At 38.5% G+C, this 27,720-nt stretch overlaps 1 protein-coding gene across 2 annotated transcripts; it reads left to right on the forward strand.

Annotated features, from left to right (window-relative positions):
- On the forward strand, positions 1 to 27,439 carry LOC143851249 (uncharacterized). Of its 2 annotated transcripts, none has more exons than XM_077360600.1 (8): positions 1 to 156; positions 291 to 889; positions 6,581 to 6,971; positions 8,614 to 9,815; positions 10,373 to 10,486; positions 20,254 to 20,408; positions 24,928 to 25,054; positions 26,789 to 27,439. In XM_077360600.1, the coding sequence occupies exons 2-7, from the start codon at positions 401 to 403 to the stop codon at positions 24,974 to 24,976; spliced, it is 2,400 nt and encodes a 799-aa protein (XP_077216715.1). In that variant the 5' UTR covers positions 1 to 156; positions 291 to 400; the 3' UTR covers positions 24,977 to 25,054; positions 26,789 to 27,439. The 2 variants fall into 2 exon arrangements, with proteins under 2 accessions (XP_077216715.1, XP_077216714.1); XM_077360599.1 differs by lacking the exon at positions 26,789 to 27,439 and adding an exon at positions 26,536 to 26,748.
- The last annotated feature ends 281 nt before the right edge of the window (positions 27,440 to 27,720 follow it).

Genomic DNA, 27,720 nt, shown 5'->3' on the forward strand with positions numbered 1-27,720 from the left:
TCAAATATCACCCCAAAAGTCGTTTTCCCCTTCTCCGTTTTAAAACACTCGTAAGCGAGAAAAACGATTTTCCCTTTCTCCCCTGCTCTCTTACAAACCCTCTCTCTCTCTCTCACCGTCGCCGAACTTAAAGCTCTCCAAATACCCGCCAAAAAGGTATATAAACAAACTCAAATCTCTCTCCACACTCTTTTCATATTTTTTAAAATCCCCCCCTCTTTTTCCCTCTCTCGCCCCCCCTAGGGTTTTCTCTTCCCCTTCCCATGGCTTCTGATCTCTCTCCTTTGCAGGTTCGATCGCTCCCTTTCTCTCCGCTTTCTGTTTCTCTCGAAACCCTCACAGTGAATGAAAATCGTTGGTTTTCGCTCTGTAACGAAGGGAAAATCTCGAGGTTCTTCGGATGGAAGATGGTGAGAGGATGGATCAGAACTTATCGGTCTCAAAACCTGAAAATCCGGTCTTTTCTGACGGAAAATCGATGGATAAAGTTGAAGATTTGGGGTTTTCTGAAGCAAAATCGATGGATAAAGTGGTGGATATGTGTGGAGAAGGGCTAGGTTTTGATTCAGGGGCGAGGTTGGGGAAGAAAGCTAGGGTTGAATGTGGTGATGATATGAAGAGAATTGCGGAGATTGTGATGGTTTTATCTGCGTTGGGTGAGGTGAGGAGCGGTAGGAGCCCTAGTGTTGTGGAGAGAGGGCTAATGGCGGAGGCGAGGGAGAAGCTGGCTTTGATTTGCGAGGGGATTGCGCCGAAGGATCTTTTTCCGAGGGATGCAGTTAGGGTTTTGATTGAGGATCTCGGTCTTAATCGGTGGATAGATCAGAGGATTGGGTACCGTCCCCACAACATATCGATAGCGGACAAGGTTTGGCTCGCGAAGAGAAAGGTAATCTTTACACTTTTTGTTCTCTTTTACTCTTGTTGGTTGCATGTATTTACCTCGTAGAGTAGTGGTATAATAATATGGCGCTTGGAAGAGAGACTCAAATAATCCTACATCTGGGTGGATGGCCTCAAGAACAATAGAGATTAAGGGAGAAAGAGATGGTTTTTTCATTCATGCTCCAATGAAAGATCACAACTTATTTTATTAAAGAGATAACTACTGAGTTTAATTCAAGATATCTTGCTGAATATAGTATATGATGACTACTAAAAATACTTCCAAGATCTCTTCTAAATATAGAATAGACTAACTACTAAAAATACCACGAACTGCCACGTTCACATCGTATAAGTAGCCAACGGGGAGGAAGCAAGCCTTTTAGATTTACTTGGAACTTACATCGTACAATAATGATCAATAATGATGAGTTGTGTTTGGTTGTCAACCTCGGAGAGCTGTGGTAGGGAGTGTCATTACCAATATACAGGGATGAGAGAGAGAGAGAGAGAGAGAGAGAGAGAGAGAGAGAGAGAGAGAGAGAGAGAGAGAGAGTGAGCACATCATTTCCAAGAAATCGAAGCAATATTCCACCTTTTTGTGGTTTTTGGTTTGGATTTCATTGAAAGGAGGTAAGGGTGACACATCAGTAAACATGCAATGATTAAGTAGGAGACATCCCTGGTAGTCTCCCGGGATTTCAATGTTATATTGGCAACCAAACAAGGGGTTTTGCTGAAGTGGCACTCAAATTCCAAGCAAAACCCCTAAGCCATCTCTGTTTTTGTGCAACCAAACACACTGTTAATGTTTTGTTTTTCTCAATCACATATGAGCTGCTTTGCTTGATCTCTTAGTGTATTGAATATTGATAGATCAAATTTTTGGTTAGCTCTGAAGTTTATATAGCAAAGGTGGGATTTCGCTTGTATGCATAGTTACTTTAAAAAATCAATTATTGGCAATTCCACAACGTCATACCTAATCACTTCATGGTATATGTTTTTTGTGCATCAGTTTCGTGCATTAATATAGTCCATATGTTTAGCTGAATGTCTGCTATCTATACTTCGTGTTATTTTTTCCCAAGAGTCCTATTTTCACCCGAGTGCCAATCATTGTTGCAAGTCTTGGGAGGCACTGATTGATTCTGCAGCTGGATGCTGTTCAAATTTGTGGTACCCGAGTGTTTGAGATTTGTTATATTTAGAGCTCGTCCAGAGTTTGTGAAAAGTCACAAATACTACTGTAGAAACAAAGTTTTAATTCTCTCTGCAATATGTAATAGTTTGCTATTTTTTTGCTTTAACCATGACAAACTCTATAGACTAGGAGTGAAAACGTCTGAAAGCCATACTTGGCTAATATTTTAGCCTATCTAAAGAGGATAAAGCCATGAAAAGTCATGATCACGTTTTTTGGTATTTGGAGTTGATAAGTGGCAATGACAGTGCTACGCGGTTACTTCAAAATGTCTACGCATTGCGCATGATAATTATTGCTAAGTTTATTCGGTCATGTGCTTGCCATCTGATGCATGTGGGATGAAAATCATATTGTAGGGGTTTATGGATTGGGCACCACAACAAACCATGCAACCTATTAGGCATTCAAATATGACCTCATTGGAATGTTAGAGTTATTCCCAATGGTTTAGGCATTGTATTTAATAGTCCTTAGGTTGTGCAATATAACCTACAAATAGGAAAATGCAAGTGGAAGAAACATGATAGCCAGTCGTTACTAGGTTTTGATTTATTTAAAAGATGCTTATATAAAAGAAGACAACTGTATAATTTATTATGAGTCTTTTGAGAGGTTATTTGAAAGAGCACTACCAGTTTCTAACGGTTTGAGAGAAGCTGGACCTGTGAAGAAAATGTTAGGTGGATAAAATGCATTTTTTTTCTTAAATTTGGTTGGTATAATGGGTTTTTCTATGATTTGGCCGACACTTCGAATTTATTGCCGATTCACGTGTCCACACGTGTTGATACTCCTTTGGACACTTTTACTTGTATTGCTAGAAGTGTTAGACTTAATGTGGGTGTGTGGACATGTTTTTGTACCGTGTCAAGTGTGAAATTTTGTTTTTTTATTGAATATTGTATTTGTCTCATTTAGACAACTTGTATCCATGTCGAAACTGGACACACGAATCCGTATCCACAAATCATGATTACATATACTTTCTATTTTAGCCGTGTCCCCGTTTCTAAAGTTTGGGGGTTTGCCGTGTCCGACACTCCGTGTCTGTATCGACATGCGACACTCGTGTCCGTGTCCACAAATCATTGGGTTTTTTATATTTTTTCTAATAATTTCCCATTTTTTTATTTTTTATTTTTAACTATTAAAAAAATTCTTTGGTTGTAGCATTTTTTCTAGAACGAAACTCTGAAATTTTCTCTCCGACCAAAACAAAACACCAGACAAAACGGTATTGACAACTGAGGTCTGGGCAATCTGTCATTAGAATTAGTTACAACCATGGTTTTAAATTTCGGCCGAAATCCGAAACCGAAATTTGGCGAAATTTCGAATTTCGGCATTTACCAAATTTCGGCTGAAATTTCGGAATTTCGAGAATTTCAGTCCGAAATTTCAAGAAATTGTAATTTAAAAAAAGAAGAAGAAGAAACGGCCGAAATTTAGATATGAATTAAATAAGGTTTTTCAATTATTACTTTGAAATTTCAGGGGTCCGAAATCGGTACCGAAACCGAAATTTTAAACCATGGTTACAACCCATCTTTATTGGGTTCTAACATAATTTTATCGAGTTTTTCAAGGAAACTTAACAATTTTTTTTCCAAATTCTACGATTTATTTTCATTGCATTTTTAGAAACATATTATTGGCACTGTTTTCAATAATATTTGAAGGGATTTCCTTTAAAAAAAATATATTTGAAGGGATTTGCTAGGAATCATCTCAGAAGGCCCTACGGACCGGCTGTTGCATGAGGGAAAGCCACCTTAGATGATTAAATGAATGAGACAAAATCTGAGCCTATGTGGGTGTTTTGTACCCATTGAGCAAATATGGGTTGTAATTGTATAGCGGTATCTGAAAACATATCTTGGGGACGCCCTAAAGCGCTCATGGTATCTTTATGAATATACAAGCCAAAACTGTGAAAGAGTAGAAATATACATGCGCAGTTGAGATGTGATATGGTTGCATCTCGGTGCCTAAGGACACGGTCTAATAGATCGTTGTATCGAGTAGTTGGATCATAGTCTCTTACCATAAAAATGGCTGCATGTGCAGCCAACACCAACTATGAGAAATCCACCGATCCACATGTGATGTGTGAACAACGAAAGTTGTGTACCATAGCTATGGGAAGGAAAAGTTTGATTCAGAGGGAGAGGAAGAGGCAGAAATTGGAACAGAAATATCATTTGATTCGTCGATCCTCAAAAAAAGAAATAAGCAAAGTTTCATCGATGAGTGACAAATGGGAAATTCATGGAAAATTGCAATCCCCACCATGTAAGAGTGCACCTATACGTCTTCATCGACGTTGTTTTTCAACCGGAAGATCCTATGTGGCTGCTCTCTCATGCAACAGCCGGTCCGCAAAATGCTTTCTGTGATGGTCACTAGCAAATCCCATATTTAAATAACTTCACAGCTTTGAAATTTTTTAAAAAACTTGGTTAATTCTTACTTTTGAAAAAAAAACCTTCGAAGCGGATGGTTGGGGGTCCCGGCCTATAGGTTCTGTGTTCTCCTTCGCTTTAGTTCTTTTCTTTTTTGCCTTTTATTTTTCTTTCGATCAGGTTCTTCTCATTAGTGTAATTCTTAATGAATTTAGAGAAACTAAATGCTTCTCAAACTCCTCCCGAGATTTTGGGTGGCATCTAATGTGTATTTAATTGAGATTTAGCATTGTATGTAGAAAAAAATGTAGTTAAATTATCTGGATTTTTACCTAATGAGACCCTTTTGTCAGTGTGAACACTTGATAGCACTTTCATAAATGTTTGAATCTTTTATTTGTAATTTTTGAATCAAAGACAATCATGAATAAATGAAGGGAAAACTACTAGAAACCCCCTGTATCAGAACTAATCTACTAGAATCCCCCCCAAAATTTTCTTAATTACCAATTGTTGTATTTTTGCCTTAAATAGCTTTTAGTTTTTTTCTTTACCCATTTTACCCTTCATTATATTACTCTATAGATAATGTAGTAATCCCCAAAATCTCTCCAGTTTGAAAATCTCTCTCTCTCTCTCTCTGAGGCAACATATATATATACCCCATACGGCTATCCTCTTTTTTTTGGTAACTCTCTATTAATTAAATCCATCTCTCCTACCATACCCCATAAGAATCTACTCTTTTTTGGTAACTCTCTTAACTCATTGGTCTTTCTCTCTCTCCCAAACAAATACTTAAACACAATTGATGGTGGAAGGGAGATGAGATCTATTCAATTGAGAGAGATGCCAAAAAAGAGGAGAATCTTATTGGGTATGGTGGGAGGGAAATTAGTCCATTTGAGAATGAGAGAGAGAGATTTCCAAACGATTAAATAATGAGGGAGAGATTTTAGAGATTTCTACATTATCTATAACAAAGGGTAATATAATGAAGTGTAAAATGGGTAAAAGAAAAAATTAAAAGCTATTCAAGGAACAAGAATGTACTATTGGTAATTAAGAAAATTTTGGGGGGAATCTTGTAGATAGGTTTTGATGTAGGGGTTTCTAGCAGTTTCATGTTATCATTTTAAAATTTAGAATTTGAGGACATATATTGACACAATTTTTAGAATTTTGGGTGAATATAAATGAGTTTTTATCGTGTCGATCCTGTCTTAAACACTTGTTGTGTAGATGCCTTGTACTCTAGCATTATACAGAACTGTGACGGCCTAATTTGCACGATGCACATGCGGGACGAGCTGGGGATGCAGGGGGCAACGCCTCGGAAGGAAAATTTAATTTTTGGTTTTTCCGTTAAAGGATATTTTGGTAATTTTCTTGATGCAATAGCATTGATATATAAGCCACATATTAGAGTTACACACTTTAGGTTTCTTTGTATTTTCTTGGCCAAGAAGAAGAGAAGTTTGTAACCCTAAACTGAAATCGTGTAAGCTCTTCTCCCGTGGATGTAGGCACACTGCCGAACCACATAAATCTTGTGTTCTTTCTCGTGTGATTATATTTTGTTGCATCTCTTCTTGACATTTTGCTGCATATCGTGTTTGATCCTTGTTGAGAAGGCATTTCTCAGTTTTCTACAGCACTTTTTCTTCATCACCGTTTTTTTGGACATTTTTCTATCCATATTTTGAGCTAGAGACATTTTATATCCGTCATTATGGATTGAAATTTTGAAACAGTGAGGAAAGACTTGATGTCTAGGAACATAACAGAGAACATGACCTTGTATAGGAGATAATGGAAGAAAATGATCCATGTAGATTAACCCAACTAGTGTACTTAGTCAATTTAATCCGGGTAGACCCTTTCACCTTCTTCATGAAAATTTTCTGAAGGATTCATTAGCCGACCCCAACTAGTTTGGGACAAAGGCTAAGTTGAGTTGAGTTGAGTTGTATGGATTGACATTTTTGTGGTCTAGGTTTTTCTAACTATGCTATCCTCTTATGCTAAAAAGGCATGTTATACATTAATGGGCATCTAATTTTCCCTTTGGATTTCTTTTCTGTAGATGGAATTATCCAAGGAATTTACTGCACAACCTGCTACAAATTCATCTCAATTGCTTCAAGCGGGCTTTGGCACAAACTCTGAAAGCCTTGGTGCTTTCTTTCATGCTGGCACAGCTCATAGGTTCCCACTGGACAAACCAACTTCAATGCCTTTGTCTACTGGAGGCTTTCAGCCTTCTTCACCTGCAGTTCCTGTTTATTCATTTGCTTCTACATCCTTATTAAATCGGTCACAAGTTAATGAGGCACAGTTGTCTAACATTCGCATGCCACCGGCCAGTGGTTCTTCAGAGGGTGTTCCTTCTCCGTTAGCAGTGCCTCGAGCCGAAGCTGTACATTTCAGATTGGATGCACAATCAAATGGGCCGTCTTATTTGGCAAAAGTTCGAGGTGCAGCCTCTTCTTTTTTCTTTGTGTTGAAGGACAAACTATCTTCTGTTTTGTACACTAGAACTGAAGAACGTTGGGTGCCTTTTCTTATGCTTTCATAATGACTGAACAGAGTATCTTGAGTATAGAGAATAGACTCTTTGTTAGTAGAAAAGGCTCCGTATAGAGAACAGACTATTTGTTGGTATAAAAGGTGCAATCAATTGCTTTATGAAAAATGCTTAAAAGCCTGGCTGTTACGCTCTTTCCTAACACACTTTATGGGCCTTGCTTGTGCCCTGCATACGTGCTCGGATTTGTTGTTCCAAATGGTCATAAGCTTGGCCAAATGCTCGTGAGAGCACCCTAATAGGATGATTCTAGGCCCTTGATCCATGAAGCCTCATTTAGGGGTTTTCAAGAAAAGATTAACCATTGATTTTTGTACTCCATCTTACACACGGGTTGTTTGGCAGGGGACCAAGATCATGTAGGTCGCCACATGATGCTCTAGAAGATGAATTGTCTCGATTTCACATACATGTCCCTGTGTGCGACCCAAAATTGCATGTTAGCTAGCATTGATCTTGACTGTTTGCCTAATTCTCTTTATATGTCACAGATTTCTCATTCTCAATGTCCTTCTCAAACTTTTAATATTAGAGATCATTTTACAACTTATATAGCCGCAGAAACCTTTTAGAAACATGCTTTGGATTGTGAAATGAATTATTTTTGGAATTATATGTTATTCCATTCTGATGGTTACATCATGCCTAATATCTTATAAGGCTTACCGATTGTAAGAAATTGTTAATAGTAGTTACATGTTGCAAAGATGTTTATTGTGCCCTTGGAGTAGACCTAGAGTCCAAGGAGTAACATGCCAGAGCCAGAGGCATTTTTAGAATTTACATACATCAGCAAGCCATTCACTGAATTGTAGTTGGAGGCCAGTTTTATTGTTATTTATAAATTACAACTTCAGGTGAGTTACTTAAACTTGGAGCAACTTTGGTCTAAATGAGTCTGTCAGGTATTAGGTATCTTTATTATTAATTACTTTTAGATTTTGATACAATCGCATCATCTTATGAAGATAGCGAGGGAGATTGGTTACTTTCAAGTGATTATTTGGACAGAGATTCAGTCCTCCCTGAGCATTATAGCTCTCATAGTCCACGGTACTTTATGTTGTAGATATAGATATCAGATACTTAATATTATATCTGTTGAGATTATAGTTAGCAAAACTTGATTCGGCAAAAAAAAAAAAAAAAGGGATGGGAAAAATTCGAGTTTAATACTGTATTAGTTAAAAAAAAAAATAACATAGTAAAAAAAGGGAAACACAAAAAAAATGCGTTTAAAATTTTGTTACGTGCAAAATATAGTGGGGGTAAAGTTGGAAAGTTGGCCAAAAAATGCATTTAATACATCTAAAACGCGACGAAGTTTTTTTCACCAGAAAAGTTTTAAATGGCACACCAATAAAACATGTTTTTATTTTTAAAAAATAACGCCGTTTAAATCAGAGTTTTGCTAAGTATGGTTGAGATTAGAGAACTTAGGGATGCCGTTTCTCTCTATTTTCTGCCTGGCACAATATGCTCGCTTATAGATGATTTAACTGAATATGTGTTTCTCACTTTCTCTTGTGCAGCAAGTTCTTCTGGAGATCACCTGGTGGAGAAAGCTCCAACATTGGCTTCCTCAAAATCCCCATCTCTCACAGTGGCTAAAGTTGGTCAAGCAATTAGCATGTCAGATCACACTGTGAATCCCTTCCAACCTCAGGCCATAAGAGATAACGACTCCAAATCTTCTGTGGTGCAAACTGCGCCCGGTGACGTGCAAAAGGCTTTGCAGGGCACAAATTTTGTGCTAGCTCCCTCGCTCTTTACTATCCACAATGACATTGCTAAAAATGTTCAGAAGATTCTGCAACCAAGGCCTCCTGATCATCCCAATTGGACGATTCCTCCAATTGATTACATGAACAAACCTTTAACTTGCCAAATATGCAAGGTTTCCATCAATGATGTTGAAAATTTACTTGTTTGCGATGCTTGTGAGAAAGGAGTCCACTTAAAATGCCTTCAGTCATTTAATCAAAAAGGCATTCCTAAAGGTGAGTGGCACTGCCCTAAGTGCTTGACAATGAGCAATGGTAAGCCATTGCCTCCTAAATATGGTCGCGTTAGCAGGGCTATTGGCACATCAAAGGTATCTTCAAACACCACCGAAGTTCGGGCTTTTCCAGAGAAGAAAATGGAAATTTCTGATCAGAAGGTTAATCATCATAAAATAATTGCTAATGGTAACCATGCCTTACCAATTTCTGCTCAGGTTGCCAGTACTGGAAATAACCATATTGAGTCTGCACCGGATTTGAAGATGCCAAACGTGGGGCATTCTTATCCTGCCCGACTCACTGACAATGGTATTGATGCCCTTCATGAGTCTCAAGTGTCATGTGAAGGAGATGCCAAAACACCGGGGAATGCTGATGTTTCTGAAAATCAAATGCATGAAATTAGTGAGGTTGAACGTGAGGAGTTAAAAATACCATCTGATTTAACAAAGGGTTATGAATGTAAGCCTGGGTATGGTTTTAAGCGAGAAGATCTAGATGGTACAAAGGCTGTTTCCAATGGGAACTTGGACAGTGGGAATGGGTCCAGTGATTGCAGTAGGTCTTCATCAGAGGACTTGCATAATGTGGAATGGGTTGGTGGCGTACTTAAAGTTGCAGATGAGAGGACTTATTATGAGTCTTGTTGCATTGATGGGATAGTGTACAAGCTGCAAGATTTTGCTCTTTTTCGTTCTAACAATAACAAGCTGTCACCTTCTAAACTTCAGGCAAGCCATTTTCTACTCAAAACTCTCTCATTCTCTCTCTCTCTCTCTCATTATTATTTTTGTAAACTCATTCCAAGATCTAATAATATCCATTGAAATAGCCCTTTATGCCCCTGGTCATTTTTTCAGAAAATTGAAACTGTATTGACATCTAATTAGTTAGAAGCTATAAGATTATGCTCGTTTCTGTTCTAAGAATCACAAGCTGTACCTTCAAAACTTCAGACAAGCCATTGATATGTCTTTTCAAGACGCACACGACACACACACACACACTCCCTCTCTCTCTCTCTCACTCTCTCTCTCTCTCTCTCTGTCTCTCTCTCTCTCTCTCTCTTTGATATCCTTGCAGACTTATGTCTAACAGACTAACACCATCACTTGAAACAGCTAATTTTGCCGCTGGTTACTTTTCAGAAAGTTGAATCCATAGCGAATTTCTAATTAATTCTTTGCAGCCACTGCAAACCTGCTCCTTGAATTATAGAACATCGTCTTTTATGTTCTCTGTATACATTTCATTTCTTTATGAAGAAAGCGTGGTTTTTCTGTTATAGGTTTTGTGGGAAGACAGTAAAACTAGTTCAAAGTGGGCTATTGTGAACCGGTGCTATTTTCCGGATGATCTGCCTGAGGTTGTTGGCCGACCATGCACCCCTGAATACAATGAGGTGAACAGACTTGCTTTTTCTTTATGTTGATTTTTAAAAATATTTTTCATCTTTATCTTACTAAATTTCAATTACTTTATGTTTAGCATTTAGATTAGTGCGCCTATTGTAAAATTGCAGTGCTATAGCCTTTTGAGTTTCATATGCAAATATGCAAGAACAAGAAACTGAAGGGAACAGATCTAGACCATAATATCAATGCATTTGTTAAAGTGTGTCATGTTCTGATCTAGGAGCCTACTGTACAAGGAATTTGTTTGTTCTAATTTTGCACAAGTCCCTTATGTTTCATTATAAATACATAAACGCATGCACTAATTTTGCCAATTATGCAAGATTCTATAATTCTTTGATGTTGATCATCATTTGACTAAGTTACCAAGAAGCATAATATGTATTTGGTCAATGGAAACATTGCAGCTTAGGATATAGTCATTGTAACCTTGGCAGTAGTGCTTCTTTGGTGCCTAGCAATCACCTAGGAACAAGACATGGAAAAGACCATTTTTCAAAGCATAGGTGAGACATGAGAGCAGAGAATTCTTTATCCATATTTAGCACATGTAGAAAGATATAAATGGATATATTTAAGAGTTAGGTGATTTTGACTTCCATTTTATTGACAGTGTTAATGGTTGATTGCATGAAAACATATAGGGGCAGCGCCACAATATAATGGAAGATCTAATGTCACAGCCATGTGGATGTCATAGGCGTAGGTAGAACCAATAATTTGTCCGAGGAGGCTGGGATATAAACTAGTTTACTTGCTTAATCAGTTTCTTATTTTTTTATTTGGGAAAATTACATTCACACCCCCTCTATTTTCTGACACATGCAACTCTAACCCTGACTTTCAAAACGTGACAAGTAGAACCCCTGAGGTTTCACTTTGTAAGTTAGACCCCCTCCGTCAACGGTCCGTCAGGTTAACCCGACGGAAAGACTGAAACTAACCTGGGTTAAGATTTTGAGGACAAAAATACCATCGTTACTGGTTTTAAGCCATTGCAAAGGGATTAGGGTTAGACCATTTCCTTCATCACCGCCGCCGTTGCAATATTGGCCACCGCCGCTGTCACCATCTCCGGCCACCACCATTGTCTTCCCATCTCGGTACACACACACACACACACACACACACAGAGAGAGAGAGAGAGAGATCTTCTCTTCTTCAAGACATCCCACCACAAACAATGAAACCTTACCCCATGGCTACATCAAAGTATCAAACCACACATTTCAAGAAAAAACACTAATAAAGACCAAAAAAAGCCAAAAATATTAGGGTTTTGTTCAAAGCATGATAATGATGTGAATGAAGACAAATAAAACCCTTAAATCGAGGGTTTGTGTTGATAAATAAACGAGGGTTTGAACCAAACCCTAATTTTCAGTTTTCAAGTGTGAAGACCCTAATTTTCAGTTGGGGAAGACGAGGGCATTTTGGTCATTTCCACCTCGCGGTCTACTCCGTCACATTAAAAAAACCTCAGGGGGTGTACTTGTCACGTTTTGAAAGTCAAGGTTAGAGTTGAATGTGTCAGAAACTAGAGGGGGTGTAAATGTAATTTTCCCTTTTTATTTTTCTACTAAAAAATATAGGATTTCTTTTCAAAAACTCCCTATTCTTCAAACTATATTTCAATGTCAAAAAATCATGATTTTATTAAAAACAGACTTTTATAAAAGTAATTTCCAAAAAGGTCCTTGAAATGTACTCCTGCCAAATAATTGTTAGATTTCCAAATAACCATGTTGCGTGGATTCGGATTCGCGTGTCGGGATCCAACCCTGGATTTGGGGTGTCGGATTTGGCAAACCCCAAAAAGTATGATTCGTGGATTCTGTACTTTTTAAATTATATATATATATATATATATATATATATATATATATATATATATATGAGGAAAGTGTCTCTAGTCTCTCCCCTAGATAAGCTTATCTACTCCTCTCTTTAAAAAGACACAGTGGGCCCACGCTGTTTGGATGATCCAAAGCATTCATTTGATAGGTCCTAACATAGATAGGGTGTGCCCAAAAAATCAGCACCAAAGGGTCATCCTAGAACTTCGTTTTGTGGTGCCTTGTGGTACCCAGAATGGACACATATAAACGTCCACGTTTATATGCGTCCATTTTGGACACGGTGTGCCCAACGAAATGAAGTTCTAGGATGACCCTTTGGTGCTGATTTTTTGGGCACACCCTATATATGTTAGGACCTATCAAATGAATGCTTTGGACCATCCAAACAGCGTGGGCCCACTGTGTTTTTTTAAAGGGAGGAGTAGATAAGCTTATCTAGGGGAGAGACTAGAGACACTTTCCTCTCTCTCTCTATATATATATATATATATATATATATATATATGAGAGAACATTTCCTACACACTTGTGTAGATAAGTTACCTACACACTACCTTAAAATACAGTGGGGGCCCACATTGTTTGGGTGATCCAAACCATTCATTTGAATGATCCTCACATAGATAGGGTGTCCACAAAAAATCATATCCATAGGATCATCCTAACCGTTCAAACTATGGAGGCAAAAAATGGACTAATTTGTGAAGGTTTATACACGTCCATTTTACCTCCACAAATCGTAGGGTTGGGATGATCCTATGGATCTGATTTTTTGTGGACGCCCTGTCTATGTGAGGACCATTCAAATGAATTGTTTGGATCACCCAAACAATGTGGGCCCCCACTGTATTTTAAGGTAGTGTGTAGGTAACTTACCTACACAAGTGTGTAGGAAATGCTCTCTCTCTCTCTCTCTATATATATATATATATATATAGAGAGAGAGAGAGAGAGAGAGAGAGAGAGAGAGAGAGAGAAAACGGTTCCTACACATATGTGTAGATAAGTTATCTACACACTAGGTTAAAATACAGTGGGGGGGGCCACATTATTTGGGTGATCCAAACCATTCATTTTTAAGGCCCTCACATAGATAGGGTGTCCATAAAAAATCAGATCTGTAGGATCATCCTAACCATTCGAACTGTGGAGCCAAAAAATGGATTAATTTGTGAAGGTTTAAAGACATCCATTTTACCTCCACTGATCGTAGGGTTGGGATGATTCTATGGATCTGATTTTTTGTAGACACCCTATCTATGTGAGGGCCTTTAAAATGGATGGCTTGGATCACCCAAACAATGTGGGCCCCCACCGTATTTTAAGCTAGTGTGTAGAGAACTCTCTACACATATGTGTAGGAACCGTTTTCTCATATATATATATATATGTGTGTGTGTGTGTGTGTGTGTGTATTCGTAAAAAATTTGAGGATAGAGGGTTGAGGTGAGTTTTGTATTAAGAGCGTCAAAGGAGGAAGGGGGGACAATGTTCGAAGGTCGAGGCGTTGGGGTTTTTATTAAAAGAGTATGGGTTGTGCTTTCATATAAAAAAAGGTTAGGAAGAAAACACGTTTAAAGGGAAAATATACAGGATTTGCATTTTAAAAGAGACACCGATGAGTCGGGTTCGCCCTAAAGAAATAGGATTCGTGCGGGACACGGCTACTTCCATGTCCGACCCGCACACCGCATGTGGAGACGTGTCGACATGGATTCGGCATAGTGGGCAAAGAATCCATGCAACATAGATGATAATAATACATTTTCTTTTCTATTTAGACTTTTAATATTTCTTACATAACTTGAACAATTTCACAACTTTGGGAAGAAGTGATAATAGAGAATCAACAATGCGGACTTCGTTTTTTAATGTAGAATCCAATTTTTGACATGCGCATTGCCAGCAAGACTGCATTTCACTTTATTGAAATAAAAACAACCTGTTTGCGTGCGTGCGTGCGCGCGCGCACACACACACACATATATGTATATATATATATATTGCTTTTAATGCTCTTCGTGGCTCCTTTGTTAAGATTTTGATGATGCCTAATTTGATTGAAGTTTGATAATTGCAAAAGAGAGAGAAAGAGGGGGGGACGAGGAGCTACTAACTGACGTGGCTATGCCCATCTCGTCTCCTTGAATAAACAAACCCTAGAAACAAAAGAATTTCCTTTCCATTTCCATCTCACCCTTATCCTCGCTTTCTGATTGCCATTGCAACAACATGAAACCCTAACCCATTCGTTGTCCAAGACGACTATTGCTATGGAGGTCATAAGTCCCAACAACCACGCACAAGACTCAATCCCCTAAACCAGATCGGATCTGATTATCTTGTTTGCTCTTTCGAGCTCTACTCTGCCAAAACCCGACCCCTTATCTGTGTCTGTCCATGCCGGTCACTCCAAGGCCACCGAAGGCGACGTTTTTGATATCGACCTTGGCGATGTCGCCTGCCCTGCGAAGCTTCGACACCCAAGTGTGGTTCATGCTCAGAAGCACGAAGCGGGTGCAGGCGGGGGCGGGGAAGCATGGATCTAGAAGAGTAAGGTTGGAAGCGCCATGGAGCGTTTATGTAATATTTTCTTTGGCTTTCAAAATTCCAAGTGTATCAAAAAATAGTAATTTCAAATCATATGCATATATATATATATATATATATCTTTCAAAACATAATTACATATACATTTCAAAAAAAATAAAAATGTAATTATTTCTAACTATCTTCATTTTCTTACTCTCTTTCCCCTTGCCTTCTGAAGATGTCTTTGTGCTTGCTCCAATGAAGTACTTTGAAGAGTTAGAGGAGTTTGTTGCAAGGAAGTTGGTGATGGTAGGATTGATGGAGTAATTGTAACTGATGGTGTAGAGAGAATGACATCATCAGTAGGGTTTGACAAGCTCCTTGGTCGCTCCTTCCTAAGGAGTGTCGAATCGCGGTTCGGAAGTGGGAGCGACATCGATGATACATGATTCATGCTTCTGAGGTCCATGTAGTGCAAGTGCTTGACAAAAACAAGAAAGCCATGACCATGGCACTCAGCCCTTCACCTTTCTTTTCTCGCAAATGTACTATATGCCTTGGCCATGGTTCATGGGGTTTGAGAAGAAAATGGTTAAATGGCATTTTTGTAACTTATGATTAGAATGCTAATGGTTGTTACACCGGACTTTTTAGAAATCATTTTACAAAAGTTGAATTGTTTGACAGAATCAATAGTTCTAATGACTAATTGGAATATGGTTGACTGACTAGGGAAATTTTGGAAAAATTCCCAAAATTAATAATTAAGAAATGACGCCCAATTCCAACTTGACCTGTTGACAAAATTTCTTCCAAAATGATATGGTATTTCCAATTATTTCCAGGTTACTAGTGATCTCTCTCTCTCTCTCTCTCTCTCTCTCTCTCTCTCCATGTACAACTTCGGGGCGTGCTGGAAATCATGATTTGGAGTTTATTGGGGCAAGTTAGACAAATCAGCTTGTCGTTGCACAAATCTATGTTACAGTTTGAAGTTGACAGAACTTAAGAATCATGATTAACACCCATTATCAAAATAATGATTTTATAAATGTTAAAAATCTCCGGTTCTCATACACTAGTCAGCTTTGTTCAGCTCCACTTAGATGGGGGGAAATTGCAAAGCATGTCAATTCAATGGGTTCTTGGGTTGAAATAGCCATTTCCAATAAGGAATGCCTTTGCGTCCACAAGGAGAGGAGTGTAGGCTGAGCTTTGTATCAAGTGGATAGAGAAGACCCATAGTTGAGATTTTTGGGTTAATTTTGACTTTTTTAATGTCACTGTTTATATCTTTGGCATCTGTCGGGGAAGCTAAATGTTCACACCAGAATATGGTGTGGAATGGAAAGAGAAGCAAGGGATTTTTTTCATGTCAGTAGCGCTCCTTGTGAAATACAAGAAGTATGATCCACTGGTTGTGCCTGTGCGAAGGGGAAAGGAAATGATAGGAGGGATATATAGATTGCTCGCCTAGAGTCGTCCATGAATTTTATGGGGGCACGGCTTGCATTTGACCAATGAGAGGGAGGCCTAGAAGCAGTAACAGAGGAATGGAAGGCGGATATTTACAATTGATTGTTGCTCAGTGAAGGCTCTTAGTTAGAACATAAGACTATAAGAGGATTGGGGACCTATGAAAAAAAGGCCGATGCGAATATTTTGTTGGCTCATCATAAGCCATCTATTTTGTCATTGTAAATGAAAAAGATGAATGAGATGTATGTGGCAGATTTGGCTGAGATCAGTTGCAGTACCATATTCATGCAGTACCATATCCACATTATCTTTTATCGATTCGGTTGGACCTTCAAAAACGATTTTGGTTGCTTTGGATAGAGCTTTGTTTGAGGTCAAGGAGGAGTTTATTGACACCTATGCCACCTTGGTTTGGTTGAGGTGGGTGTTAGTGGGCGTTTTCTAAAGTCTGCGGCCCCAACGGTTGTATGCTTCGTAGCAGCATGTGAGATGAGTTGGATTTGATCCGTAGTAGATGGTAGATCCTATGATGTGAATGGAGAGACTTCAATGTCACTTGCTTTATGAATGAGAGGCTATAAGAACCCATTTTAGTATGTAAGTGTTTTTTATTTTGTTTGCAGAAATGCTTTATTTTATCTTCCTCTCACAGGGGCTTGGTTTACTTGGGAAAGAAACCAGGATGTGCAGTTCAAGAGTTGCCTAGATTGGCTTTTGCTTTCTCTTCAATGGAGCACACTCTTCCCAATCTTTGTCTTCAATGGTGCATACTCTTCCCTAGATCTATTCGAATCATGCTTCTCAAACTGATTTCAGGTCACCAATCCATCGTTTTAGATCCTAGGTTGGCATAATGGTGGCGTTAACCTTTTCGATTCTAGCTTTCTTGGTTAGAAGATCCAAAGATGCGGGAGAGATTGGTGGTTGTGCATGGTCCTGCTGCTGTTTTATTGAGATAGAAACTTAGATTTTTCAGGTAGTGGGGTAGAGAACATAACGGCCTAGCTGCATAGAGAAAATGTGTCATTCTTGCTAGGATCTATGTGTTAGATGATAAGGAAGGCACCGATTCTCTTGTGCAAGGCATCATATTCAAAAGAGCTCTTCTTAAGGAAGGGTACAATAGGATCATCTTGTTCCAAGAGTTGAAATGGCGACATAATTCTAGATCAAATTGACTAGAAATGGGAGATATGAACATAACATACTTCCATAGTGTTGCCCGTGCTAGAAGGAGATCAAACCACATTCATTCTTTGATAATTCATGGAACGAGGTGCAACTATCCAACCTCTATTTCTTATGAGACTCCAAGTTTCTACGAGGGTCTCTACACCTTAGAGAGTTGGGATCTCTCACTCTAGCTGGGATTGAGTTTGGGCTTGCTAGATTCGGTCAGCAGAGATGGGCTAGAGATCCTGTTCAACAAGAATGAACAGAAGAAAGATCTTTTCTCGATGAAAGGAGCTAGGTTCATGGGGGTGTTTGTGGTGGCGGGGGTCTGATCTCGAAGTGTCAAAGTGCCTTCATTCATGGTACACAAATCTTTGATGGGGTGATGATTGCCAACGAGCATGTCGATTTCTTTCACAGAAGTGGGAGGAGTGGTTTTCTATGTTAGGTAGATATGGAGGAGGCGTACGATAGTGTGGAGCTGCTTGTATTATCTTATCGGTAGGATGGGCGTCAATAGTAGGAGTTTTTATGTGGTGTAAGGCCTTACAACAATACGATTGAGGTACGAGCCTTGACATTTGATCCAGCAGAAGCTCACTTTTTAAGAAGACGCCGTTGGATCAAATATCAAGGGTGGTACCTCCTCCACCGTACAAGGGCCATATTGTTGTAAGGCCTCGCTCCATATAATTTCTCCAATAGTAGATGTGTGATTGGATGCAGAGATGCGCCCCTTCAGCTTGGTGCTCAATATTGGTGAACGGTTTTGCCAGGGGTTTCTTCCAGACTTTCAAGGGCTTCTTGTTGGGCGACCTTTTGCCCCTTTTTATTTTTTGCCACTGTAGTTGAGTAGCTCAGCAAAATGATGGTTAAGGCTCGCTCTGTGTTCTAATCAAGGAATTCAGATTCTACCCCTCTGGATTAGACATTACTCACGTTCAGTATGTGGACGACACTCCTCTTTAGTAGCTCCAATGAGAAGAAAGTGAAGAATCTGTAGGCAAATTTGTAGTTTCAGAAGGCTGTATTTGGTCATAGTGTTGAGAAAATCTGGCGGGCAAAATCTGATCCGCTCGCGCACAAGAAACCGAAAAGTAAAAATAAACATAAACCACTAGAAGAACACCACGATTTATGTGGTTCGGCCAATATGCATACATCCACGAGTGAGAACAGTATTGAGAGAAAGCAAAATTACAAGGATTGCAATGGATTGATCTGAATCCCACAAACCCACAACCCTTTCCCTTGCTTTTCAACGAAGACCATATACTAGAGAAACCCGAGAAAACCCTAGTTGAAAAACCCAAGAAGAAGCCCTCCTCTCTCTCTCTCTCTCTCTCTCTCTCTCTCTCTCCCATACGCACTTCACATAGCCTCCCTTGGGGTAGTCACCACGCCTCACATTTAGCCTTCCCACCAAGAGAAAACAGTCCTTGCTTTTACCCTATGATATCTAGGTTTTCCCAAAAACTTAAAATACTTTCTTGTCTTGGCTTTCCACCACAACAACAATCCTAGATATAATAGGAAATATGTGGTGGGAAACAAGCCAACTTTCCCAAATCTCGACCTTAGATTGTTTCCCTGCCACATGGAGATTTTCTGTTGATGTCTCCACTGGTCCAATGTCTCTGCAAACCGCCATTGGCCTTCCAAAGTACCAGCTACACACCATCGAATCGTCCTGGTTCTGAATCCTAACTCGATCAACATGGTCATTGCACTATAGCTACCAACCTGTTGACTCACCCGGTCAACTCCCCCTCGATCCATCCTCACCAATGCAGGTGCCGTTATCTCCTCACCATCGTCTGCAACATGGAAACCCATCTATGCACCAACTGTGAAAGAGACCCTACGCGTGCACACACCACTACTCTGTTTCCAACTAACCATCAAGATCTTAAGAGCACTAGTCACTGTGTCCCTGACCAGACGATATAAACTACTACGCTTCTCTCCTTTCATTAGAACCATACAAGCGTGTGTGATTTTCATAGCTCCACCTGCAACTGTACGTGCAACCCCTGGAATCCTACCGGCCAAGTGACACTAGATTCTTCCAAACCTCTGGGAAATATCACATATGCCACACCACCCAAAGTACGAACCACTCTGTCGAACATCTCAATCTTCACCATCCCTTTCCTGTGATGACACGAGTAGACCCATCACCCAAGGACACTACACCTACCCTTATCTCATGGAACATATCAAAATATTCCCTCTTGGAGCATACACGAACAGAGCACCCTGAATCTAGAATCCACTCATCATAATAAGTGTGATTACTTGTAGAGACTGTGAGAACATATCCAATTGTTTCACTGTCCTTATCCGTTAGCCCATCACCGTATTTGTTGCACCATTATCTAACATGTCAGCTCAGTTCAGACAATTGCGCTTAATAGTTCTTTAGATAGTAGCATCTTGTTTTGCATCTAAAAGACCAAGTTTTCTTTGTGGTAGGCTTTAGCACTTATGTTTTACTTATTTGTCTTTAAATATGATGAATCTTATAATTTATGCGTGCCATTTTTAAGAAATGTGCTATTTATTCCTAGAATTGCATGTCTCAAGTTTCTAACAATTTCTTTGTAATTTCTACGATATTTTCGATTCTCTCTATCAAGTGTTGATTTTATTGAACTATTCTTAGTGATGTTTATTTGCTAAATGTTGAAGTTCATATGTTATGTTTACAGGTATACGAGTCTAATCATGGAAGCACAATAATGGCGGGATTAATTCATGGCCGGTGTGAGGTGATACCTCCCAACAAGTACAAGGAAGAATTTGAAAAGAGAATTCATGTAGGGCACGGGGCAAACTATGGGTTACATCCAATTTTCTTATGCAAGTATGTCTCTTAATACATAGCTTTTACCACAATTATTTTGCATCTATTTGCATAGAAATATTTTACTAGGTAAGGTTATTTTCAGTGATGATAAAAATTTGTTGCGTAATAATACTTGCTCATGTACATCTACTGTTTTTTCAGCACCGTCTGCTATTTTTCATAAGCTAATGTAAACTATGTAAATGAGTAAGAATCTCTACATTGTTTCTATTGTGAAAATATTTTTTAATCGAATAATGAGATTGAAAAAGGAAGAAGACATGTAATATCTTAAGGGAAGAGTCAAATCTGATTTTGCATTTACAAAGAAACATATTACAAAGAGGCTACCTGAGTCAATTTTGATACGGTGAATGACATGGGGTAAAGATGGAGGGATCACCCATGTGATGTGCTACAATCAATGGAGAAATTGGTTGATAGTGCGAGCTATACTGATGGTAACATCCAACAGTGGTATGCCGACCACATATGACAGCTGTGGACACTGTGAGCGCAATTGTCAGCAAATTAAGAAACAACTGATTTGGGCCACGAAGATAAAACCATTGTTGAGCGGGAATGAATTATACCCTATTTTCTAGATTGAGTTTAGGAGTTTATAAGGTTTTGGAACTTTCTTTTTTAGTAGACTTGGGACTTCTATAGTCACAACTCACAACTCACGAGGAAGAAATTCCAAGGCTTCTTGATAATTAGTGTACGTTGGAACTGGTGGATAGTGTCAATTAGTAGAACTATGGTAGAAAGATAAAGGTTATCTGGTCGCATTGGCTTAATGTATTCAACTGAAATGGAAGTAAGATTGCTCCTGACTGGATTATATCTTTGAGGAACTAGTTGGTCCATTGTTGTTGGAAGTAGGGGTGCAACTTGGGTTGGGTTGGATCGGGTTGAGGCCAACCCTAACCCAACCCTAGATAGCATTCCCTCAACCCTAACCCAACCCAACCCGAGCCTCGGGTTGAGGATGGTCAACCCTAAGCCATCCTTCCTCTAAATCTCTCAACCCTAACCAGACCCATCTAACCCAAAATCTGGTCGGGTTGAGTCAGGTTGGTTCAGGTTCACCTTGGGCCAAACAGAAAAATACAATAACACTGACAATCAAGATAAAATTCTAGGTCGGGTTCGGGCTGGGCTGCCAAGGCCTCAACCCTAACCCAACCCAAAATTAAATCGGTTTGGCTTTTGTCAAATCTAAGTCAACCCAACCTGTGGAAATGCCAACCCTACCCAAGCCAAAATCAGGTTGAACCCGACCCAAGTTGCACCACGCCTAGTTGGAAGGAGATTCAAAGAATCTTGGGATTGTGGGCACTGTTAAAAACTCCGTGTGTCAACCATCTACTCACTTAAGTTGACTATGCTTTTACTCTGGCTGATTTCTCGTCCAAGTCTGAGTTTGGCCCCACTGAGTCAATCAAAAACTACTGAGTCAATCAAAAACTCTGTTGACTCACCCAGGTTAATGAAAATTTATCACATCAATCCATGCGATTCGACTTGCTTTTACCTTGGCGAGCTTTCTTGTTCGAGTCCGAGTTTGTAAACACTGATCATAGCGATTTGCTTGATTCATCATGGACGTGTGATCTTGGCAGGGAGATATCACCAACCTTTAGACATATTCCTGGATTTTCCAATGAGACAGTAGATATGCTAACGAAGTGATTACTGGATTTGTCGTTGGGTATTTGACACCATTATGATTCAGGGCTGACCATATTGTAAATTTGTACTGTCCTTGTGGGACATGTCATCCTGTTTTCCATGTACTGTTTTTTTATTATAATTAAGTGACTATTGTTACCGCACAAAAGAAATATAATGAATGGCGTGGTTAGGATGAGGACCGTAGGATAGGTTTAAATCAATATCTGAAAACTGCTAAAATTTTAAAACTTTGAAACTTTGAATTTGATATTAGTAACGGGAGATGAATTTAAATTTTAAATTTGAATTAAATGGTTGATAGGTCCAAGTGAACACGTGTAGGTATCGGCCTATGGCTGTTCAATATCAATTTCAGCAAATTCTTATGTGCACCAATGGGGTATAAGGTAAACACAACATAAAGTTTGGAGCTTAAATAAAGGTGTGCAGTAATAAAGCTGGATGCTTGGCCTAAAGATATAAAATCTATTGATAGATGGAATCCAACAGTGCAAGCAGTAACAGAGAATTGACTCCTTAACTACTTCAAGCAAACAAGATGAAACTTAGCATGGCCATTCAAAAAAAAAAGAAGATGAAACTTAGCAATGCACAAATGAGAACTGATGCGTGTAGCGAACTAATATGCAAGCAGAAATCAGAAGCTTAAGGTCTGCACATGTAAAGCAAAATAGAATAAACTGCAAATAGAGAACGTATTACAGAGCTATGTTCAAAGTAAAATAGCAAGTTTCAAAAGAGGGGTTTTTAAAACAGGGAATGCTCAACAATAGCAAAAGGGGCCTCTGAGATTAAAGGTTGGACCTATAATCAGTGGGTAAAATAAGATGGTTGTGTAAAAATGGTTTATAAAAAACGAATTGCTTTAAGCAAATGAGGTTCTGAAATTTTGCAGTCAGCAAATGAAATGGTCTCAGAATTTAGAGATGAGCCCCAATATACACAATAGCCTGAGTAAAGAGACTGATTGCTAAATCCAGATTTTGGATGCGAATAAAAGGCAAATGTAAAATGAGGAAGTTAATCGTAAAGTAGACTCAGATCCAGAGTTGGGAATCAAATAAAATGCTGGTGCATGAAGTAAAGCATAACTTGATTACTGAAATTCGAGAATTTGAATCAAATGAAATGATATCTATGAACGAAATAAAGAGAATAATAGTAAAACAAATCCTTAATGAAAGCTTGAGTCTAGCAAGAGTATGAGTAGGCCTAGTGTTAGAAGGGAGTATTTTGTGCGAGAAACTTCTGAAAATGTTAACTTCCTGTAAAATTGATGAAAACCCTGAAGCAGCAAGTTTAATTCTCATGAAACCCACAGTGCAGGAAATTGAATAAAGATACAACAATAGAGGTTATGCAATATAAGAAAAGAATAGAGATTGTGCAATATTCCATGAAGTAAACGGAGATCATACAGAACAAAGATTACGCATAATGAAGTAAGGAATTTGCTAGCGTCCATCGCAGAAGGCATTTCTCAGATGGCTTGTTGCATGTCAGAGCAGCCACACAGGCTCACTTTCAGCAGATTTTGTCTTCATTCACGAGGTGGCTGCTCTCACATGCAACAGGCCATCCATGAAATGCCTTCTGCGATGGACGCTAGCAAGTCCCATGAAGTAAACAAAGACTATGCAATATTTAATTAAGTAAATAGGTTCAGACCTTCTCGGTTTGCAGAGATGACCGTCGAACCCTGTGTCTTGTGTCCGGGCTGAGGAGGAGAAGAGATTGAGGTGAAAGGTTGTGTGGGGATGTTTGAAGATGGTGGAGATGTCGTTCGATTGCTGCTCCAGTGCAAAAGTAGTAAAAAATGAAGATAAAGAAAATCAATAACTTAAGAGAGAGAAAGCTTGTAGTGTAGCTTTTGCCTTGTATTTTTTGTGCTTTGGGAGGGCTATTTATAGGTGAAAAGGGGGGAAATTGTTATTTTTGGGTGAATCAATTAGGGATTTGTGGTATGTTAAAGTTGGGCGAATTCTTGGAAGGGAAATTGGCTATCAATCGAAAATTAGGAGTGCGTGATTGGGATTTTGTGTGAGAATAGCAGGTTTGGGAGGAAATTTATGTTTTAATTAGATTCGTCTATTTTGGGGAAGAAATTTTAGGGGTTTTGGCAAAAAATGGGCTGGTCATTTGGGAAAGAGAGGATGCGCTCGTTTTTAGGGCATAATGGCATACATTTGTAAATTTCAATTAGTTTTGGGATATTTTGATACTTAAATCGGGAATGGCATGGGCTGTAAAACTTTGGAAAAGTAAAGGGTATATTGATGGCTGTTTTAAAGGAGAAAAACGACAAATTTTTTTTTAATCATGTTTACACTATCATATAGAACTGTTGTTTGTACCTAATATATCAGTGTAGAGGTGTGACCTCTGGTGCGATAATTGGAAATCTGGGGACAAAAATGGCATGAATCATAATTTTATCAATATCAATATTTTCTGTTCTCATGTCTGCTACAGTGCTACTAAGGCTGTCGGTCTTATAAGAGGTGTGGCCTCTGGTGCCATAATTGGAAATCTGGGGACAAAAATTACATGAATCATAATTTTATCAATATTAATATTTTCTGTTCTCATCTCTGCTAATAAGGCTGTGGGTCTTAATATTTGTTACCTATTGGACTTGATGGATTGATGACCTTATTTATTCACTTTGTTGAGAGGCATATGCAGATATATGTATAGTTTGCATGCTATTGGTGGGGGACTTTATGCTGCCAGTACTGCAACTATGCATCTGAATCAATATGACTGCATTAGATATACAGATATATTTTGCGCTTGGATCCATATTCCAGTTTTTTTATGGGAGTAATTTACTTTGCAGATGGTTTTATGATGAATCCAGAGGGCTTTTCCAACCTGTTACTGATTAATCCAGTGCCTATCCTTTTTAAACATTATTATCTTCATTCTGCATTCATTCTCCGTATATCCCAAATCCTCACAATCAGGTACATATTTCAGATGATAATGAAATCTGCTATTATTTATTTTCATTCCCTGCCGTGATCGTATTATTTAGCAAAACTTGATATGACAAATACTGGAGGGGAAAAATTCGGGTTTTGTACGGTAGTGGTAAAAAACTGTAGTAAAAAATGGTCAAGTAAATGGAAATGGAAAAAATGTTCAATGAATAGAACATGTTTAATATGTTTTGGTTTCAAATAAATGGATTTAAGAAAGGGTATATATATATATATATGTGTGTGTGTGTGTGTGTGTGCGTGTGTGTGCGTGTGTATTACGGCTCACAACATAAGAAGATCCAAACCGTCCATTTGATGGGCTACAACGTAAATAGGTTGTTCCCAAAAAATCATTTCCATAGGATGATCCTCGCCCTCCGATCTATAGCGGAATTGTAGATCAGAGGCCCAGAATCATTGTTGTGGGCTGCAAGGTACTTTTTTGAAAAATACTGGATTATATAGGCTTACACCATATAAAAACTCTGTATGTATATATGTGTGCCCATGTTAAATCAAAATCCTAATAATAACATTAACTTCAGGGAAATGTTATCAGCATAACCATATTTTGATATTGGCAAAAACCTAGCTGTCTTTTCTTCTTTAATTGGCTCATGAGAGCTTTTTGGGAAATGTAATAACCTTTTGAGTTTTTACTTCTCTTTAAATACTAAAGGACAAGATGGTTTGTGAAAACATCAAAATATGGTTGTGCTGTTATCATTTCCCTAAATTTAATATACAAATTATAGAAGACCCTATTCCAAAAATGTTATGACTTGTAGAAAAGTTCGCCAAAAATGCATTTATTACGCCTAAAATGCGTTTTAAACATTGGGTTTTGTTAACGAGTGCCCCAGGGGCACTGGTTAAAGTGCATTGGAAAAGTATATTTGCAATAAATCTACACGTTGTTTTGAGAGTATTAAAATGTTTTAAGGCTCTTTTCTCAAACCATGTGCAAATATACATTTCCAATGCAGCTTATCGAGTGCCCCAGGGGCACGTTAACAAAACCCTTAAAACATTTTCTTCAAAAAATGCATTTTTTTGTTTTGCTTTATAACATTTTAAACAGAGCATAACGTGCGCCCCCCCCCCCCCTCCCCCACACACACACCCACCCACACCCACACAGACACACACACACAAAAAAAAAACACTGTTTAAAACAACATTTTGAAACTATTATTGTGTTTTAATCCTCTTGTAATTAACTTCAAGTCATCATTTTCATTTCTACATTGAAATGTCCTCTATTTATTGGAAAAAGAGGATTGACTAGTATTAGTAATCCAGACTGGATTTTGGTTTGAGTTGATGTCTCAATGATCTTATTATGATTGGACTGTTGTGATCTCTCACCCAAATTCTGTGTGCTTGCCTGTTTTATCATGTGTTGATTGTTTAACTTTGTTTCTGGAGGAGATGTGCTGAGACTCTTCTCTTGTTTAAACCAGGTACTATACTAGATGGGCCCTTGGAACAAACAAGCCTTCCCTTGTACACTATGTAGCTCTCTTCTTACTTTATAGCCTCCTTCCCTCATTGTAACTGTAATCCTAATCTCTTTCTTTTTTCGCTTGCCCTGAGCCTATCTATATGTGATCATTAAAGTTGTACTTGCATTGTTTCTGATTGAAAATTTGAAGAGGGTTGTCTCTTTACAGTTCTCTCTGCGATGAATTCCGGCTGATATTTCTATTTTTGCAGATTAAAGGAATTTGTAACATATTATGATCAGAACAATCAGCTCAATAATCGGAGAAAATCAGAACACTTCAGGGCCGACATGTGCAAATTGAACGAATCAGCATTGCAATTCTCTTAAATTACTTGAGATCAAACCGATTTGATTGTGCAGATGAGTCTATCTCGTCATCCGTACTGTTAGTATGGGGCCCGATTTCCCAATTAAGCGCCAAAGTCGTAGATCAAGGAATGGACATTTGATTATCATCCCCACAAAATCAAGTCAATTCAATGGTATGGATGACCCCCGCGCATCATCCAGATTTCATATACGGCCTCAATTGATCAAATGGAAGCCCAACATTTCCTAGATTAATGGGCAGAACAGATCCTAGGAGTTACAGGGTTGCCCTCATTTCAGAAGGCAAATTTGGAAACCTCTTCTCTTTTTTTTGAAATGGCTAAAATATTCCTGAAATACTGTGATCTAATGGCCTAGATATTATCTATGAGGAAAGACTTAAAAGCCCTTAAAATGAGCAAATTCCTTTCCCAAAATGTCCTTGAATTTTGATAAGAAAAAAAAAAAATCCAGTAAGAATATTATCCAACCATTGAACAATCTTATCTTTTATTTTCTAATTTTCAGTTCAAATGGGAGATTTTTCTTTATGGCTGGGAGAATTTTGGACGAGTCTCCTTGGATCCACTGTCTCTTGATTTACAAGAAAGTTGGTATTTTCAACCCCTGAAGAGGAGCCAAATATTCCTCTACCCTGTTTGGATTGCATGAAAAACATTTCTGATGGAAAATTTTTCTTTCCACAATCTAGAGAAAGGTACGAAACTTTAGAAATGTTTCTTTCCTAAACTTTTCCAAAAAATTCTCACAAGCCAAACATGGCCGAAATGATTAAAGGATCTTTCAGTATTTTACGCCCATTTTTTCAAAA

The sequence above is a fragment of the Tasmannia lanceolata genome, unplaced genomic scaffold, assembly GCF_043159265.1.
Source record: "Tasmannia lanceolata isolate RefF3 unplaced genomic scaffold, GAP_Taslan_0.1 ptg000018l, whole genome shotgun sequence".
Taxonomy (NCBI): Eukaryota; Viridiplantae; Streptophyta; class Magnoliopsida; order Canellales; family Winteraceae; genus Tasmannia; species Tasmannia lanceolata.

What these genes read in the sequence shown, in the direction of transcription:
- LOC143851249 (XM_077360600.1), top strand. Translation starts at nt 401, where the DNA reads ATGGAAGATGGTGAGAGGATGGATCAGAACTTATCGGTCTCAAAACCT. An exon ending in TTTGGCTCGCGAAGAGAAAG is followed by an intron (nt 890 to 6,580) that starts GTAATCTTTACA and finishes TCTTTTCTGTAG; the next exon opens with ATGGAATTATCCAAGGAATT. An exon ending in TGTCACCTTCTAAACTTCAG is followed by an intron (nt 9,816 to 10,372) that starts GCAAGCCATTTT and finishes TTTCTGTTATAG; the next exon opens with GTTTTGTGGGAAGACAGTAA.